The 20954-nt window shown below is 38.7% G+C and overlaps 1 protein-coding gene across 11 annotated transcripts in view; it reads left to right on the top strand.

The window, feature by feature from the left end:
- PEX5L (peroxisomal biogenesis factor 5 like) overlaps positions 1-20954 on the top strand; it is a 375321-nt gene that overhangs the window by 215133 nt on the left and 139234 nt on the right. For 7 of the 11 annotated variants that reach the window (XM_064493030.1, XM_010976245.3, XM_010976242.3 and 4 more), the window contains one exon: positions 356-427. The exons of the other annotated variants lie outside the window; for them this stretch is intronic. In XM_064493030.1, the coding sequence (XP_064349100.1) occupies positions 356-427 (72 nt within the window). The remainder of the gene's footprint in view (positions 1-355; positions 428-20954) is intronic. 11 annotated transcript variants of the gene reach the window in all.

The raw sequence follows: 20954 nt of genomic DNA, 5'->3' as shown, positions 1-20954 counted from the left end.
ATAAGTACTAAATGTGGTTTCGGTCTTTAAGAAAAATGTGCTGGGACTCTAAGAAATTGCTTATTTATCTCAAGTCATTAAAGAATCTTTTCTGAAAATATAGAATTGAAAAAAGAAGCATAACAAGATTCAGAAACACATTAAAGGTATAATTTGGATGCAAGAGGCCAAGCAAAGGCCAGCAGTTTAATAAAGATATTTGATGTTGTCCGTGAGGGACTGACATAAAGCATGATGCATTATGCCCAGTGAACAAGGCTAAGTAAATACTTTTGTCTTTAAAAAGTGTTAAGTAGGAATTAATGTTATTAATGGAAAGAAACTAAATGATCATTTAAAATTATTCTTTCACAAGAAAAGTAAAGAAAAAGGATATGGAAAACTAAGCAGTGATGAAGACCTGGAAATAATTGTTGATCCGAAGCAGGTAAGTGAATGCTTCCGTATATTTTCTGCTGTTGCACTGTAGATTTTTGACAACCAAAGCACTTAGATTGTTCAGCCCTGCCCTGGAGGCTGGGTTAGCCTGTCTGACTGAGGCCTGCATAACAAGGTAGATCTTGAGAGCCACTAAGCCTCCAGATGATGCCTCTGATCCACTGACTCCTGCATAATGTCACTATGTATGTTCTGTGTGTACGAATGATGAAAAATAAAGCAGAGCAAGATAAGAGAACTTTTGGAAATCAAAAGTCCTACTTGAAAAATGAATCAATACATCAGTAATAATTTGGCTGGAAAAAAAGATTTAAACAAGAACTTTTCAAGTGTATTATTTTGAAAATGAGAAATGCTACCACCATTACTATAAAACAATGAATATAATTTAGGGGGTGGGGAACAAAAGACTTTTAAAAATTGAGAAGTTTAAAACATAGATGTTGCCTAATTTAATTTCTCAGATTGTCTGCAGTAAATTTAGAGATGATTTTTAAAAAAAGAACCAAAATAAATATTTAATATCCCTTAATATTGCCTGTCATTTGAGAAATATCTAGGTTGGATTTCATATGGGCCCATAAGGTGAAATGAAAACTGCTTAATAGACCATAAACAATGACATACCAGGTAATGGAAGGTATCCAGTTCATGCCACTGAATTGGCATTAGCCCTTAATGTCTTTGTTAATTATCAGGGGAGACAAGATAGCTGCACATCTATTTAATGTGTAAATGGCACTGATTCTCAGGGTGATGTAAGCTTCAGTAGAGATAGGGAAATAATTCGCAGGCATCTGAGCAGATGAAGAGGTTAGAAAGAAAGCAGTCAGCAAGTTACAGAAAGCCAAGTTGAATTTGGAAAATTTCCTATCCAGGCAGTTTGTTTTGCATCGTGGTGATTGCATTAAAGGAGCCATTGTGTCTATTTCTGAAAAAAAAAAAAAAAAAGAAGAAGAAGAAGAAAAATGACCATCAGAAGATAGGAACCAGAAACAATTGACTTACAGACTTGTTTGTTAGGCCTGGAATAACTGAGGTAACAGAAGTGGTCTCCTGGGAAAAACCGACTGAATAAAGCATCTCCCCAAAAGGTGGAGAATACGTCCATTCTACAGTGTTCACTCAAAATACCTTCATGTTTCTCTTGCTTTGTCTTTACTCTCCTGCTACTGAGTATATGAAGGGGGTGTGAGGATTGGATTTGGCCCTATATCTCTACTTAGTGCCAAATTGTCAATTCAGTTAATAAGATAAGTGGGACTGGAGCCTGAGTGCTCTGGTAGGCTATTAGCTATCATTTTAACTATGCCAGAATAATTACTTGGGGTGGTGTGCTCTTCATCTCCTATAGATCCTGCCCTGTAGACTGGTATTCTGATTAAAGGACTGGACGTCCCTGGCAAACGAACTAGTAAAATACAATTGAATATATTATGAGAACACACAGACCTCTACATTTCTCTATTAAAATGAAGTTTTTTTATTTCTTCCTTATTCATGTAGCAGTTACATTCTTACTCTTTTTTTTGGACTTCTTTAGTATCATTCTACCCCCAAAGCTGCTTTGCTTTGCTTTGCTTTGCTTTGCTTGCTTGCTTGCTTGCTTGCTTGCTTTTTCTTTTTTTTCCCTAAAGCTTCTTTTTGTTTTAAGTAAATTTGGGGAGTCAGAAAAGGGAGTCATTGTTCTTTTTTTAATGTGGCACTTTACACAGAGTTTATGTTGTTGTGCCTGAACGTATTTTATTAACTAAGTTTAATACGGACTCTTTTTAAAGAGAGAACCCACTTTCCTGCCTCTTCAGAAAATAAGGCTTTTCTTACTATAGTTATCATATTTCCTCCAGTGCTATTGGACCAGTTGGCACCAGCTGGCATTGACCCAGCTTTGCTGAGTCATTCATGTCAAAACATGTTTCAAAAGATGAGTAATTATGAATATGAGTTGGCTTTGGTGTTTGCTGTTGGCAGTGAGAATAGTCCTTCTTTTGGGGGAAGGTTTATTTGGTGTTGATGTAATGAGCAAATCCTAGGTTGAAACAATGACAGTGTTGACACCTCAAAGTAAAATATTTGGGAAAACATTCTAATTAGCCTTTATAATACTACAACAAATTCTTCCTAAGTTTATGAGATCAACATTAAAAGTGTGTCTGTCTGTGTGTAGATGTGTGTAAAATATATTTGTCTGATATTGCTTCATCTCATAGATATTATATATAATATATGTATTTTGGGAGGAATCTTTATGTTCAGTTTAGTCTTCCTATGTCTTTTCAGAAACATGGTAGAAGTCTGTTAGCAATCTTCATATAGTTGCAAAAAGCTTTTTCAGTAAATGGTGCCAAAAGAAAATCTAAAGAAGATGAACAAGATAGTTGGGGTGCTGTGATGGGCAGAAGTCTACTAATCTCGTTAAGCTTGCCATTCAGAAGTTGTGGCTCTACACATGCTGTGCAAGCTACATGCCATTTTATCGGTCATGTGATTTGCAAGTCTTGTACTTCCACAGAAAGCCCACAATTTTGCCTGTGTAAGCAAATTAATAACAGAAGCAGCACAGAGTACGAGGATTTTGTTCACTCTGGCTGCCCACATTCAAGGGAATAAACAGTGATTTCTGTGTTATTTCTACATGAGGAAAAGTAATTTTGGAAATGTGTCAGGTTTTATTCTTAAGAGGCAATGTTGTGTTTCTCTTTTTGTGAAGTGTTATTGACAAGATTTCTTTGAGATACACACAAAAACATTCTAGAGAATTCTTAGATCAGTGTTGATGTCCTAAAGTAATAGGAGATGCCATTTAATATGTAATCACACACATCCACACACTTCTGTAGTCATTTAAATATAAATGTGTCACATTGACATTTAGGTCCATATTTTCCTCCAGAAATCCCTAGAGCTTTTAAACTTCAAGCATGGGAAAACAATCAAAGGAAACAATGAATAAAAATCTTCATGCCTCTAAAACCCATTTGATATAAGTATATACATATATTTCATTATATGTATATTATATAACATATACAATATACGTATATACAATTATTTTATATATAATTATAATAAAATATATAGAATTAGTTCTATATTTGACTTTCTAGAATAGATATGTAAAGAAATTTTAAGTATATACTTTGGATTGTCTTTATTACTTATTAAAACTTTCTTGATTGGAAGGGGATGCATCTTATTTAGGAATAGATTTCATTTACAAATGAATTTCCCCTCAAGTTACTGAGATATGGGGAATGGGGGTGGGGGAGTAGACAGTCAAGGACCTTGAGTAAGTGATTGAAAACATTAGACACTTTGAATAAATAATGAATTCATTCTACTTTAAATTACTGTTTTTAATTAGAATAGAGTCAGCCTAATTCAAAGTTTATGATATGCTGGACCAAGATAGCTTTGTTTCTAAAATATTTTCAAGTTCCAAGCAGACTTAAAGAAGGTAACCAAGGCTGACACAAAATTATAGAGTATTATCATTGTAAAGAGGACACGCTTGTAGATTCCAGCATTTCAAACCGATTTTAACAGTATGTCGTGGATTGAGTTGGTTGTAGGACTCAGAGTTGCAGCTGCATATTCTTCAGTGCACTAAGGTGGGGAAATGTCAAATGTCAGCCCATTACAACGGGAACAAGTGTAGAGAGACCAGAATCTCGGTTCTCAAATTTTAGCAGCTGCAGAATCCCCTAGAGGGCTTCTCAGAACACAGATTGCAGGGCTTCACCCCCAGAGTTTCGGATTCTGCAGGTTGAGGTGGTGCCCAGGAATTTGCATTTCTGAGTCCTCAGCTCCCACTGCTGGTCCCAGATCATACTTTGTGAGAACAGCTGGGTCAGAGGAAATAGCTATTGCAGTTCTAAAGAGAAAAAATACATGTATGCCTTGTAATAAATCTACCATTCTTCACCGGGGCATTACCTGAAATCTGAAAACTGAAATTCACAGACATCCACTGTAATGATGCTAAAAACAAAAGACCACAGCCATTTACAACAAATGGTGCCTGAAAGACCTTTGCAGTCTGACTGAATTCCATTTAGTAGCCTTGTGATCCTGTGGTAGCCTTTGATGTGAAGTATTTCCTTATTTGTCAAATAATACTCTGCTTCCTTGTTTGTAAAATAATACGCTACTTTTCCCACCTCTTAGAGTTTCTCTAAGAAGATAAAATTTGTTAAAGTGCTTTATAAACTGTAAACCATCATCTTTTTAATTAGCTATCATCACCGCCTGTTAGTCAGCTTGGCTTCCCATATAAAATATCATAAACTGGGTGGCTTAAATAACACATATGTATTTCTCACAGCTCTGGAGGCTAGAAAGTCTAAGATCAGCACACTGGCATGGTTGGTTTCTGGTGAAGGCTCTCTTCTTGGCTTGTAGATGACCACCTTCTCACTGTATCCTCACATCCTCATATGGCAGAGACAGAGAGAGAGCTCTGGTGTCTCTTCCTCTTCTGCTTAGGGCCCCATCCTTATGGCATCATTTAACCATTATCACCTCCTCACAGACCCTATCTCTTACAACGGTCACATTGGGGGGTAGGGCTACAACAACATACGAATTTGGAGGAGACAGACATTCAGTCTGTAACCCCACCCCACACCCCCAATTTAGCAGACAAGAATGTTGAGACCTAGAAAGGTGAATTGGGTTGCCCCAAGTCCCTGGTTAGGTACAGAGAGAGCTCTGGAAGCCAGCCTTCCCTCCTGACGTCTAGTCCAATACACTGTCCGTCATCCTACACAGCTCTCTAATGTCACCCATTACCTGTCAACTGATAGATGGAAATTAAGAGGCTGTTTTGCTTCAATGCTCTAGTTGTATAAAATAACTGTCTACTAGGGAAGTACTGTAATTGACCAGTATTTATTTATCAAACACTCACAGGGATAACCTTTTCCACAAACACGCCTTAACTGTTTATTTCCCTCTTTGGCTCATATGGCTTCGCTAGGAGAGAAATGCCCTTCAAAGAAAGTGTATACAAAAGCAGAGCTGAAGGGTGGTTATTACCATCTGTTCACCCTTCCTTTCCCTACACACCTCCTCTGGGAGGGCCTCTACCAGGCATGAGAAGCACCATGGAGAGAGACAACACATCCCTTTCCTAGTTTAAAACCTTTGTGAGAGTCTCCTTTTACATTTGTAGGAGAGGCCTGAGCAGAAAGCAGTGGAAACTAGAATTTCTGTGGTTTTTCTCCAAAGGAAAAGAAGAGACACAGTATGGCCACCCTCTTGTGGTTCTAATAGCACATAAGCACTTAAGGAGGATTGTAACTTTATCCTACTGGTCATTGTAGGAATGAATCCTAAAGACGAAAATAAAGGCCAACATGAAAGAAAAATGGAAGAATGAGAAAAACAGATTAACGGGAAAGAATGCTGAGCTTCCTTCTGGTACTAACAGTTAGTGTGGTCATACCACCATCTAAGCAGCTGGCCTGATTCTTGGACTCATAAATAGTAAAAGGGATGGGAGTGATGTGTGTCACTGCCTTGTTGTCCTCAGCACCATCTGGGCAGTGCTTTTTTTTTTTTTTTTTGCCATATCAATGTGGTAACTTAATTTAAATATAACTCAGATCCCATTTACCTCTGAGGAGACCTACAGAGAATGAGACCCTGTCTCTTGGTGTCACGTATAACACTCTCGCTGGGTACCTTCTTGGAACTCCATATTGGTCATTAAGAACTGAAGCCCCCTCTAGAGTTGCAGAACAGAGACAAGGGAGCAGCCCAGAGATTCTGAAGCAGGATTATCTAAGACTCTGGCAGGACCAGGCATATTATGCAACTGTGGTTGCCCCCGTTATGCTCACACCAGACATAGGCTTATTGGCATCTTCCTCAGGAAAGATTGATGGATGAGAAATGGTTCAATGAAAATAAACCATATTTATCTGTGATGAGAGAGACTGAATCTTTCCAAATTTGCTGTCTCTCTGAAATCAGGATCAGAGTAAAGAAAGATTCACTGCTGTAGTCCAATCAATGCCATTTTGTCAGCAAAGAGATTTATCATCAATATACATTGTATAAGGCAAAGGGAAAGTTTTGCACCAGGTTAAATTAAAAAATTACTGAGATAAAGGCACTTTCACTCATGTTTTATTCCAAGATATTATCTATTTATGTTAGGTAATATGAAAATAGTTCTGAGTAACCGGTAATTGGAAATTGGGGGGCGTGGAAATCACAGTAATGCAAAGTATCTTTATTTTTTTCCTTATAGACTCACAATGATGAGTTTATTTTATTTTATTTCACTTCATGCATTTCAGTTTAGTGTACCGATTCCCCTAGGCATCACCTCTGATTCTAGGAAAAACAAAAAGGGCCAACCTAATATCTTAATTTTAGAGTCTTCTGCCATGTCAGAAAGATCTGAAGGTAAAAGGCCACTCGTTGTAGAGTGACACAGGCAGGCGAGAGAGACCAGAAACAAAGAGGCTGTTATCCTAGTTTCTAGTCTCGGCTTTGCCACTTGCTATGCAGAAGACCTTGGAGTGAGCAGTTTAAGTTCTCTGCATTTCTGTTTCTTCATCTGTAAGATGGAATAATATCATCTGGCTCAGACGTCTGTTGTGAGGTTCAAATGGGGATGCCTCTCTGAGAGCCTCGTGTCCAGCTCAGCCTCCTTCGGTCAGAGCCAAGTCCAGACTCCAGGGCCACCACTGTTTGCTCTCATGCTCTTTCCACCAGCAGCTCACGCTTCCTGCACGTCGAGTTGGTTGCTACATCACGACATTTTCGCTTGGCTTCCTCCCACTGCTTCACCAGTAAGCAATCTGCGTGCCTTCTGTAGGACATGGCCAGGTACTCTAGTCTGAGCCTTTGAGAGCCTGCCAGCTTCTCTGCCGCTGCACGCGTTGCCACTGGGAATTTAGCAAAGTTGTTACACAAGGGTCAAGAGCAGGGCCTTCACAGTCAGAATCTGAATGAAAACAGGCTACAGCCAGATAGCAGCTGTATTACCTTGGGAAAGTCAACCAGCCTCTCTGAGCCTCAGGCTGCTCTGCTATACAATGAAGAAATACTACCTATTTCATAAGGTAGTTGTTAGGATTAAGTAAGTTGCTATATAGAAATGCTTAGCAGAGTGCGTGGTGGGTGCGTAATAGGTGCTGGGGTTGGTGGTAAAACCCTTAGATTTATTAGGTGTAGAATCCCCTTGGATTTCTTCAAGACTGAGTTATAATAATTCTAAAAAATAAAGTCTATTCTAAAGTCGTAGATACAAATACCTCCTTGGATCAACCAAGTACAGAAATGAAGGGAATAGACTGTTTGTGAGAAAAATAGGGAGTGAGGAGGACAGTGGCTAATGTCACCCACTGGCCCCTCTAGAGCAGACAGCACCTACCAACTTCAAATAATTGCTCTCTTGTTGAAATGGGCTCAGAATCACCACATATACTGATTTTTCAAGAGAAGCAATTGATCTGCTGCTTTTTGAATGTTTATAATAAATTTAAAAGTTTTATAGCAACATGTAGTCAGACAGAACAGTCTGGGTCTGTATACAGCCGTGGGGTTCCAGTTCGTGACCCGTTATAGTCATGAGACTCTAAGATCAAAGGAGAGGAGGATGGTGACATGGACCTGGGTAGGCCTCTGCTCTCCTGCTGTTTCTCTCCCACTTTATACCCTCTCCCTTGAAAACTAACCTAACCTAGTTGTCCATCTGGTTAAAATAATGGACGTTAGGTATAGTTGTCAGATGGCTTTCAGTACCTCAAAAGGGAACCGGTTACCCTAAAATATAAAGAATCCCTATCTGATAAAATGAGTAGGTCAAATATTTGGAAGCAGAAGATACTGCTGATATTTCCACCTGTTCAGGGTTTTTACTACCTTCTGTTCTCACCAACTCAGCATCTAAAAAGAGTAAACAAGGTACCAGACTGGTGGAGTAGCCAGCACCCAGCTTTTCTCCACCAGTCCATCTTCTCCAGTTTCCCAAACAATAATGCGAACCACAGGGCTCAGTTAAAAACTGTGATCACCAAGAGAGAGACCGTGAGTTACCACTTCAAGTTCAACAAATATCTTGAATGCCATTATATATCTTTATTTTACAATATTAATGTACAGCCTATGTTCATTATATGCAGCATAAAAAAAAAACTGGACTTCCAAGCTGGAAAAATATGTTGATGTTATGTAATTTTCAAATGGCCCATTTTTTTTTAATCTAATGGGGAAACGTGCTGGCAGCATGTTTAGTCACTGACAAAAATACATGCAAAATTGAAATGACAAGAGCTGACATGCTGAGAGTAAAGATGATGTGATATATGAAAATAACAGCCAAGGACAGTGATGCTTAAACTTAGCCATTTGGAGCACAAACAACTTGAAAAGAAACCATTCAACCTTTCACTGTGGAAGGTTTGTTGTGCTTTTACTGGTTTTGTTGTTTGGGGATTTGTTTTGTGTTTTGGTGGTATTGTCCTTTTAAATAGATTCATTTGGTCAAGCTGAGAACCGTAGACAATAGAGCTGGAAGGAACTCAGAAGATAATCTAACCTGGTGGTTTTTAATTGTACTCCGTGGAACCCGTTCCCAGTTGAACGGAGGAAGGGGTCCATGTATGTGATGCCACCCTTCGAGAACAAGTCAGCCCCTAGGATGCAGACGAGTTTTGTTTGAAGAAAGGGTGCTGCTGCTAAGAACTCTAAATATATTGGTTCTAGTTCAACCAAAAGAAGTTGAGTCTTAGAGTAGGGAAATAGCTTGACTGCGTCACTAGGTTATTTTTTAACACAGGGAATATTAGAAATCAGGTCTGTAGCCACTAGTCTTGGCTTCAATCATCTACCCCTAGAACTGCCTTCCTAAATTCACTGCTTCTTATCCTTTCTTCTAAACTCCCTCATGCTGGTAAGCTAAGCATACCAATCAAGCCAGAAAAATCACTCGAGAAGAGTGTGTATTTCAAGTGTGCAGCTAACTCTATTAATTTGTCTGATAGACTTTTATGAAAGGATGTCTATATGAGATGCTTCCTACTTCATAAAGAGGTTCTCACAAACTTTGTGACAGCTCTCCGGTATATATCAGGGTACAGATATGAAGGATTTTAAAAGTGGGATTCGAAGCTCCTCCTTGAGATTTGCAAGGTGTTTGCTCTATGTTGAAGCAGACGGTTTTTGCACAGCTCACCTCTCAGGTCTTCTCCACTGGGATCAGCTGCTCATCTCCCTTTCAGGTGGCTGTGGGGATTGTGAACCTGGCCCACTGTTCAGCTTCTCGCTTCCAAATCCATCCATTCTGAATTGAGCTGCCAGCGCTTTGTCTAATGAACCCTGCATGTAACCCTCCTGATTGCTGATTCGATCAGCATCCAGTGTCATAAGGGCTTTGAAAAGCAGTTGTGGGTAGCAATATTTATACTGAATTGATTTATGTTACAAACTCAAAATCTGATAAATAAAAATGACTGAGGAACAGACAGACCATACAAAAATGCTTTTTTCTTATTTTGATACTTAAACAGCAGAGAGGATTTAGAGAGTAAACTCCCCTTCTTTCTCTCCTGACTTTGGACCTAGATGCCTGAGCTCTGCCATTGCCCTGACCTTGTCATTTTTGTGGTTGTGCTTTTATTTCTCTGCCATCCAGACTTTGCAGTACGTGTCTTTTCCTTCCTGCTCAGCCCCACTCTCTGATCCCCGCCTCTGGAATGTGTCTCTTATTCTGACACTGCATATATCAGGTTTCACAGAAACGTAGTTCTTGCAAACCTGTTTTGTTTTGTTTTGTTTTTAATGCTCCATTGGGGCTTCCTTCCCTTTCTTCAAAACAACGCTAAGATTCGGTCATTTCAGAGTGAAATTTCCTTCCTGTCTTGTGATCTAGGAAAAACACATGCACACACAAATGATCATTCAATACAATTGTTATTTATTCTTCGTCATAGTATTTTTTGACCAAATGATCTCATTCTTGAAACATATGAATAAGTGACTTACTAAAGAAATGGTGAGAGAATGTACCATCTCGGCTTTGTGTTGGATGTTCTCAATAGAAAAAAACATTCATTCATCACTTTTTGCTAACAAAATTATCTCATTTGTATAATTTGTGAATAATTAATGAATTCTGTTGTAGAAAAACACTAAGCGTGGAAGTAGTTTTCTTCCAGTCGAAGGTTGTCGAATTATCACTTCCCTACACTCTCAGCTTCTATCTTTAAACTTTAAATGTGTCCCAAAATTGACACATTAATTTTTGTGAACTATGGGAGTAATTTCTAAAAAAAAAGAAAGAACAATGGTGCATCAGTTGATGGATTTTTTTAATCAAATTGTTTAGTACAGAATAAAACAAATTAAAGCTGACAAACAGGCTTCATTATTCTTAAACTTTTAAGCTGAAGATATAAAACCTTGGAAACTTTGCATTTTAAAAAACTGAAGCAATTTGTTTTAGTTTTTATTACTGAAGTTTAGTCAGTTTACAATGTTGTGTCAATTTCTGGTGTGCAACATGTTTCAGTCATACATGTACATACATCTATTCCATTTTATATTCTTTTTCACTATAGGTTACTACAAGACATTAAATATAGTTCCCTGTGCCACACAGTAGGAACTTGTTGTTTGTCTATTTTACGTATGGTAGTTAGTATCTGCAAAGCTCGAACTCCCAGTTTATCCCTTCCCACCCTCTTCCCACCCTGGTAACCATAAGTTTGTTTTCTATGTCTGTGAGTTTGTTACTGTTTTGTAGATAAGTTCATTTGTGTCTTTTTTTCTTATTATTCCATATATAAGTGATCTCATATGGTATTTTTCTTTCTCTTTCTGGCTTACTTCACCTAGTATGATGATCTCTAGTTCTATCCACATTGCTGCAAATGGCTTTATCTTATCTTTTTATGGCTGAGTAGTATTCCTTTGTATGTATGTGTGTGTACACATGTATGTATGTATGTACATACATACACACACCACAACTTCTTTATCCAGTCATTTGTCGATGGACATTTAGGTTTATACACTGTGTTGGCTATTGTAAATAGTGCTGCTGTGAACATTGGGGTGCATGTATCTTTTCGAATAAGAGTTCCCTCCAGATATAGGCCTAGGAGTGGGATTACTGGATCATAGGATAACTCAATTTTTAGTTTTTAAAGGAATCTCCATACTGTTTTCCATAATGGCTGCACCAAACTGCATTCCCATTAACAATATAGGAGGGTTCCCTTTTCTCCACACCCTCTTCAGCATTTATCATTTGTGGACTTTTGAATGATGGCCATTCTGACTGGTGTGAGGTGATACTTCATGGTAGTTTTTATTTGCATTTCTCTGATAATTATCAATATTGAGCATTTTTTCATGTGCCTATTGGCCATTTGTATGTCTTCACTGGAGAAAAAGAAGCAATTTATTTTTCACTAAATGAATGAGCAGTCTTACCCTGAGAACAATAGATTTTCAGATTTTTCTGTTTTTCCATTCGCTCCTTCCTCTTTTTGGGAATAGACTTTACTTTTGTTTGTTTGTTTTTTTCTGCCCTGTTCACAACGTCCTTTGGAATAGGGCAATAATAACACACATTTATGTAGCATTTACTATGTGCTACACCCTATTCTAAACACTTTATATATGTTAATTCATTTAATCCTCCCAACAAATCCTTGATGTAGGTACCATCATCCCCATTTCACAGTGCACGCTGAGGCAGGAGTTTTATGCCCGCTGCTGCATTGCACTCCCAAAAGGAGATGTGCTGTATGCTCAGGCTGTGCAGCTATACATGACCGCCCTGGGTCCAAGGAGTTCACAGTTAGGAAGTTATCCTTTCCTCATGCTTCCCTGACTTATCAAGGAGATCTGTTACTATCTTTACTGAGCTAGGAATGTAACAGGGTAAAATCTGAGAAAGCCCTTCTATTTGGAAGGGAAAGATGTACAGGGATAAAGAAAAGCATATATCAATTAAGATGGGTAAACTGAAAAAGAAATATTCTCCCTTCAAAAGACAGTATTCCTGTGTGTGTGTGTGTGTGTGTGTGTGTGTGTGTGTGTGTGTGTGTGTAAAAGAGGAAGAGAGAGAGAGAGAGAAAGAAAGATACAGAGAATGCGTAGACACATACCCATAAACGCACATACCCAAAAGCAAACCTATGAAAAAGGGCGGTTGCCCAGTCCTTGCATAAATGCCCACCTCTGAGGTGGTTGGGACCCTGCACTGTACAGAATAGTAGGACCAGGTGATCAGACAGCCTTGCAAGGTAACCAGCAAAAGGCAGGTACTGCACTGAGATTGCTACATGTGTTCGAGTCATCCTATCTGAGGTGTTTCTCATGATAAGTTAAATTCTTCCTTTGTGCCTAGAATTACCTCTGTGCTCATTTGAAAAATTTCATGCCTGCCTGGAACAAAACAAGAAAGCCTATTGCTTCAGCATTTGTTGAGTAGCTTTCTGTTCAAGAGTACATTGCTGTGCTCTGGAAATGTCGCTTTGCTGGGTGCCCGTCTGCCCCACAGGGGCTGACCTTTCTTCTCAGCCTGAACTGTTCAGGAGAGCTAGTTTATCCAGGGTTGTTGGCAGAGCTCCAGACTCCCTACCTGTCCATCTGGAAAAGTGGTCTGAGAATTGATATTCTGCCACCCCTTCAGACTTTCACTGGCCACAACTCTGCCCCTCCAAGGTCCTGGTGATGCCTGCATCCAACCAAAAGCAGCGCCTAGCCTTCCTCCCAAAGCCTTACCTGTTGGGCTAGAGGGCTGACAGTCACCCTGGGAGGTCCCATCTTACTGGTTACTATGCTTATGAGTATGCAAAACCCCCATCAGAAACTTTGAACAAGATAAAAAGTACCACCCATGGCTCCCAAGGACTCTTCATTTTACATCCTCTCCCATTTTTGCATAGTCATAAGCATAATTTAAATTTTTTTGCATAGTTGCAGTTGGTATGCATTAAATTTTGTATCTGCCTATCAATGTAACATTATGCCAGTCTCCTTTCTTCCACATCATTATTTAGTTTTTATAAACATCATTTTAATGGTTGCCTTATATTGAATCAAAGTGATCCTTAGGCATTTTTTTCCCCACAGCTTTCCCTGGCTTGTGTGTGATCATTCAAATCTTTCCCTCCTTTCAGGGTGCAAGTTATCAAATTAAAAAGGAAAGGAAGGGATTACAAGAAAATCATGTACGTTGCTATGATTAGACATATACTGATTTACCATGAATTATGCATATTTATGGGAATTTGCACGTTGCAGTCTTTTCATACCCCTGCTGCACCTTTAAATGTCACTGGAGACACCACCGCACACATTTCACTGCTGTTCTAAAACCTCAAGTTTAAATCACATCCTACATGGCAGTTATACAGGATTCTGCTTCCTGAGGCTGACCACAGCCGAATCACAAACATGGATTTGCATAAATTTGGTTTGCTTGAATTTTTAAGTTTGCTGAGAAGGGAAATTGACTAAATATTGTTAGAGCCAAAAATAACTTGGGATATAATTTACTATGGTACCATATGCATTGAGGACACAGATGTATGGACCCACCAAGATATTCCTATGCCAAAAATATATATGTAGACCTATATATAATATATAAGACCTATATTGAAGTCTAAGCAACTTATATGAGTGGAGTAATAGAATTAAGTCCTATGACTTCTTCATATTGAAAGGCAATGATAAAAATAAATCATTGTGAATGCATTTTAGAATATATAGTCTTTTGTAAACATTCTAGATTTTTAAATTTTTGCTTGTGTTCCAAAATGCAAAACTCTTACATTAATGCAGATCCAAAGAGTACAGGAAGTTATTTTAGCAGAGCTAAAATACCAGTGAGGATGCTCGTATTCAAGTTTCTGGCTTTGCCAATGACTTTCTCCTTGACCTTGAATAAATCTCTAAGCCTCGATGTCCCTATCAGCAAAGTGATAATATTTTCCTACTTCTATCTCACAAGAATTCTGGAAGAATTTCTTAAAGAAAACAAACAAACAAACAAAAAAATCATCTGAGCCACTCAAGAGGATTACTTCCTGTGAATAAATCCAAAATGGTATCATCTTTAAGGAAGCCACTCACTAAGACCCTGTGGTTATGAATCAATCTCTTGTGTTAAACAGTAATTTTAAGATGAGATCCCCTGTAGAAAAATGAACACATCTAGAACTATTATTTTTAGATCAGTAATACTAGGGAGGGAGGCAAAGTGTGGCTTAATTTTATGAATTTACAAGTGACAGAATTATATTGCATTTCTTTTTGAATAATTCTTTTGATAACTTTCTAATCATAAAGAGAAAAAGTGTATAAGCTTTCATATTTGTTTTTCAACTGTCTTGAAAAGATGACATGATAAATAGTTCTAGAGAAGTAACTTTAGTATTTTTATCACTACTGATTCTCTTTTTTTTAATGAGCAAAATTTTTTCCTGGAGAAGCAAAACTTATGCTGAGGCTTCCAAACTTTATTTAGTAGTCAAGAAATTGCATATTCCAAGTAAAAACAATGTATCTGTCCCCCAGACTAGAAAAAGCCCTCTTAGATGAATTTTGTTAACACCCGAGCCTTCTTTAAAATAAAAATGAAAAGCATGCAGAGCTCATTATGAGTCTTTAGCAGAAGAGTCACATAATATCTCTCAAAATGGAGAAACCTAATTAGCTTCAGCAAAGTGCCAAAGAAAAGGAGAACTCTCCCAAAGTAAGATGACATTTAGAACCTCTCTGTATACCTTTGAAGAGAATCAGACCCTCTATCAATCAACTGTCTTTGGAACAATTATTTCAGAGTATACTGGTATGAAAGAGTAGTAACCACCAGTGAGTTTTTATTATTCTTCCTTCTTTAGAAATCTACTTCTGACATCACAAGTAAGGCCCTCAATCAGCTTCCTCAGAACTTCCTGCCCATCAGTAAGGAAAAAAACAAATCCATAAAAACATATATATGAGGTTTTAAGTTCATGTTGAGGCCAGATTTGGGGACAGGGTGCAGAGAAATTTAGTTATGTCAGCTTGGGCAGAGTTCATTTTAAGCACATGCATAAGCACATGCATAAGTAGATGAGATTGGTAGAGTTGGGTGGATCAAACTTTAATTTCCCAAATGTCCAATTTAGTTTTGTTATGACAGGAGTTGGGGAGGGGTGGGAATAAAGGGAATTAACATTGTTGTGCACCTACTATGTGCCAGACAACAATCTGGGGGGGAGGGAGGACCCAAGGCTGAGAAGGGTTGAGAAACTTGAAAAGTGTCACATAACTAGTAAAGCAGCAAAAATGGAATTAAAATAAAGTTTGCCTCAAAAGCCCATGCTCTTCCTGCCAACTGCCTTCCCACAAGGCATCAAGAAAATTAAACTGCACAACATTTTGTTTAAAGATACCATCATTAGTTGCTGTATATTACTTAGCACCCATGGGAGCCTTCTTTAAAAAGAATTTTTTTAAGTCACAGACAGCAAAGAGAAAGATGGGACTGTGTCAGGGTCAAAACAAAGCTCCTGCTGGACACCTGCTTCAGAACTGCCAGTCCCTACTTAGAGATTATTTGGAAGAAGCCGAGTGCTGAATAATGGAGTTGCACAGGCAAAGGTTTCTCTGGAAACACAAGAAACAAATAGAAATGAAGAATGTAGTGTCCTGTTTCCTAGTTTGCACACAACTATGCCTTTATTTTTCTCATAACTGACCTCAAGATAAATGGGAAAAATGGCTCACTTCACCAGGCTTTCCTCGCGTTCTTGGCACCAAAGCTCCTATATTCATGACAGATTTTTTTTTTTACTGAAAGTTAACTCTTGAGCTTGTTCTTGTAGAACTTAAACAATAAAGCTATCCAAGGCAGGTACAAAGAACAAAAAAAGAAATGTCTTCGGAACTTAAGAAGCAGCAAATTTCCTCAATAGCCAGATGAGATTACCCCTCATATCTCTTCTAGGACCTATGGAATGAACACTGTTGGGAAACACAAAAGCCCTTTTTAATTTCATAGTTTTTCCAGAAGATTAAGGTAGATAAAGGGGGTTACCTGTGCAAAATATTTTACCATTGGGGATATTTTGAGTCCCTTGCCCACTTTTAGCTATAATCATGCTAACAGAATTTATACTGGCATTAAAAAAATGCTTGCAACATATTAAGCAAAACACAAATGCAAGATAAAAATTTGGAAAGATCCAACTGTGTTAAAACATGCTTAGCAAAAAAGACTCTATGGAAACATTCTAATTTATTAAAGGTGATTATCTCTGAATGCTGGAATAATAAGTGATTTTTAAACTACTTGTCTGTCCTTTCCAGTTCTGTATTTGGTAATTCATTAATTCTCCCAAAAACAATTTTTAAAAATAAAATACAACCAAACTGACTAAAAGTAAAAAAATGAGAAAGCTATGTATAACTAATCAAGCTGAAATAGTGTTCTTCCAAACATCAGCTATCAATAAAGCCATGTGTTTCCTCTAAATAGAAGAGATATAATGGAATTAGAAGCAAAAAAGCTAGTGGTAGGGTCTGCTTACTGTTTGTGTGGCCTTTAAATATTATTAAAGTCTCTTGCCATGAATCTAGATATACTGATTGCTTGTGTTTAAAATCAACATCAGCAAAAATGTTTCTTAAAAACTTCTTAGTTGCCAGTTTGTATAATTGTGTTAAAAGTGCATTTTAACAATGAGCATTAATAGCTTTAGTGGCTGCAGATTAATAAAAGAGTCCTGTGCTTCCATAGAGGGAACATCTGAGGTAGGCATTCCTTTTGTTTGGTACTTTGTTTTATCAGCAGCTGGTGGGGCTGAGGGATGAGAGAGAAGGTGAGAAATGTAGCCTGCACCTACCCAGCTTTAAGAGTGGTAGCATCATTTATAATTTCCCAGGATTGAATTGGTAACTCCTGCAGGGAGGAAATTTCGCTGAGCTCTGATTCTCTCCTGGGCTCCGCACACCTAATTGTATTTCTCCCGTGCTGCGTTCCTGTTTGTCTCCTCATTCATCTTCTCTGGTGAGATGACAACTCTGTCAGCACCCATTTCCAAATTCTAATTTTCCTCCTCATAACTTCTCACCTTACTGACCATAAACAGGAGAGAGGGAAGCCCAGCTGTTTTTAGCAGATGCTTTAGAAAAAGACCAAACAGAAGCTAAAATCCTACAGGAAGGAAGACAGTTTGCTAAATAAGGATTGCATCAGGGTTCTGTCTGCCTCTTCCTTTGTGAAGTTTGATGGTTTAATAACTTTAGGAGGTGTCAGTGTCTCAGATGCAAAGACCATCATGAAAAAGTGGACTGAACTTCCAGGTCCCTTGCTCTGAAATATAAATGCATAAAATGTACTTATAATTATGAAAAGTTGAGTACATTTCTATTTATTCCTGGATGTTAATGCTTCTAATTCAGAAAAAGCATCTGATTAATAACAGAGTTCTAAATAATAGATCTGATCCCTGTACTTAGCATTTAGTTTTTCCTTCCTCAAAAAAAAAAAAACTCCAGATTATAACATGTAAAATATAGTTATTGTAAAAAATTGGGAACTACAGGCAAAGAATGCTGTTTACTTAATATCAGTATTCTATATTTTTTCTGGTTTGTTTCAGAGAATCAAGCAACTGAATAGAATAAGTGTTTCAACAAACCTGGGTTTTAATCCTGACTTGGCCACTTTCTGGCTGTGATTATGGACAAGTTTCTTAACCTCCCTAAAAGTTTTCTTTGAATGAGAATAGTCATGCCTGCCTCATGTAGTTGGCATGAGAGTTAGAAATAGTGTATCCTTGGCACATGGTAGGTGATCAATTAATGTCAAGTATAATAATATAACTACTAATAACTACTAATCACCTTTTAAGTTTAAGACTTAAAACATTTTTAAATGCCTGGGAATTTCAACCCCATTTCTAATAGACAAATATACCTAGTGCATGGATCTGAGGAAGACACTACCAGTTTGTCAAATGAGTGCACTTTCTCGATGCCTCAGTAAGGGATTTGCCACGTCTGACCTGCTCCTTAGTTTGTGAGAGCTCCTACCCAATTGAAAATCCCCAAAGGAGGAGGTCCATTTCTCAAATACCATGAAACCCCACACAGCCAGGGGCTGCTCAATGCGTACCCTCTGCTGCTGACACTGGCCCACAGAAATAATAATTCATGTCAGATATTGCTCATTCATCCTTCTCTTTCTGTCAGTGCAAAAATCCTTGTATATCCCAGCTCTGTTTCGCACAGTTTAGAAGTGGCCCCTGGTGTCCAGGAGAGCCTGAATTGGCAAAAGCTGCCTCCACTAATTGGAAAGTCTTTCTGGTGCTGTGTACTGTGTTGGTGGGAAAGCCTCCAGCTCCTGGGTTCTTAATCAGAGCTGCACGCTGACACAGCCTGAGGCCTTTTTTTAAAAAAAAAAAGACTGATGCTTGGGTCCCACCTACAGGATTTCTGACTTAATTGGTCTGGAGTTGGGCTCAGCTCTGGCTCACCTCACCCTGGGCTTCTGCCTTTTCAGTAGCCATTGAAACCCTGTTACTGACCCTGCTTGGAGTAGTTAAGAGTCCATGTGTGCTTTGGGAACTGGTTGTTTTATCTTCTTCTTAATTCTATTCCAACATAGTTCCTCACCCAACTTTTTCATCTCTAATATTTCTTTCTTCAGTCTCCATGTTGGACCTGTAAACAAGGAATTTCTGTGGGAAGATTAAGAGCTGTTGTCCAGTGAATTTGTATTTCCTAAGTCCCTGCCTGTGCCCAGCACTGTTCTAGGCACTATTTCATTTAATCTTCACAGCAATCTTGCAAAGCAGGTGAGAGCAACCTGTCTACTATTGAGGAAACTGTGATTCATGGGGGCTAGTCCACTTACCCTGTATCGTACAGCCAGGAAGAGCCTGGATTCAAGTTCAGATCATTGTGATTTCAAAACACTTCCTCTTTGTGCTCACCCTGCGCCATAAAATCAGAGGTAGGGGAGAGGGTAGGCCGTTTAAAAGAGTGAAGCTGTGTGTAATGCAGTAGGGGCTGGTGAGGACTGTGGCAAACTAGAAATGGATGCCCCAGTGAGAACATTCAGATGCAGAATTTTTCAAACATTGCAGGTTAACAAGACACACTGAATTTGGCTTGTGGGCCACCAGCTTTTCAGGTTTTTTTTCTCTTTTCCAACTTTGAAAAATACCATAGTCATGCAATTTCACTCTGCAACCACATAGAAGATGCAGAAGACTATACTGTGTGGCCTTGAGTGGGATAACTGAGATGAATGAGTGACAGAGGAAGGAGGAGGATTCTGATCTGGTATGTTTAATAGACCTTGCCATCAGAGCTGCCCAGCAGAGGAACTCTGCACCAGAAGAACAGGGTGCTGAGCAGAGAGAATGCTGCAGCACTCCTAAAGAAAAGCTCCTCCCCAGGGACAGAAGGTACTGTTCTGTTAAACATTTACTGAGCCTTTAGTATGTGCCATGCACTGTGCTGGGCACTGTGGGAACTGTCAAGATGCAGGACCCTGGTGGAGGAGGCTGCAGTCCTCACTAGCCCGGTGTCGCATTAGCAGGTTTATATACATTTGTCCTTTAACTTTTGTCATAACCTTGAGAAGTAGTGCCATTAACCCCAGTTAAAAGATGAGGATATTGAGACTTAGCGAGATTGAGATACTTGTTCAAGGGCACAAGAGAGTGAGTGATAGAGAGAGGACTTTAACTGAAATTAAAAGTCTGTGCTTTTAATGACTGTGCCAAATATCCTCCCTCAGTGGGGACACCAGCTTGGAATCCTGAGTCATCACTCAGGAAATCTGTCCCAGCCCTGGTGTCCCAGCGCTCCAGCATTAGCCCGCTGCACACTGGCCAAACCACAACAAGAAAAAGCAAAGCAACCTAAGAACTCCCATTCACCAGCCCCTCCCTGGTTCCTGGGGTTGTGATACAAGGACAGCAGTTAACTTGTTCCCATCCAATCAAATCCTAAGGGAGCCAGTTGCAAATTGTCTTAAGTTTTTCACTCTGTCATTTCTAAAGCAGAAAATAAGGTAGGAGATGTTCTGAGTGCAAGCACTGCACACCTTTTCTCATTTCAAATGTGACTTTGAGGTCAGCATTACAGTAAAATACCAAGAAACAAACATATTGAGAGGCAGTCTTGCATTGTGAAGAGGACATAGAGGGAGAGCTTATGAGATATGAGTTTAAGTCCTGATCCTGCCACTTACTAGTTTTGTAATCTTGCATTTCCCTTCATTTCAGCGGGTTCCTGTTTCTGCATGTATAGAAATGGAGCTTGCAGATTGTTATGAGTGTGTCACAGGTGCTCAATAAGTTTGTGTTCCTTTCTTGATAAATAGCAGAAAAATTGTTAACTGTGCCTTAAAATTGGCATAAGTTGAAATCTTTTAAGATTTACAAGAATTGGCTTATAAACTCAATATACCAGTCTAACATGGGATATGATCATTTGAAGAGCATAATTAACTAAACTAGAGGAAGGGGAAGGGAAGAGGA

Source organism: Camelus dromedarius, chromosome 2 (genome assembly GCF_036321535.1).
Source record: "Camelus dromedarius isolate mCamDro1 chromosome 2, mCamDro1.pat, whole genome shotgun sequence".
NCBI lineage: Eukaryota > Metazoa > Chordata > Mammalia > Artiodactyla > Camelidae > Camelus > Camelus dromedarius.
This window is presented reverse-complemented; position numbering and strand designations above follow the sequence as displayed.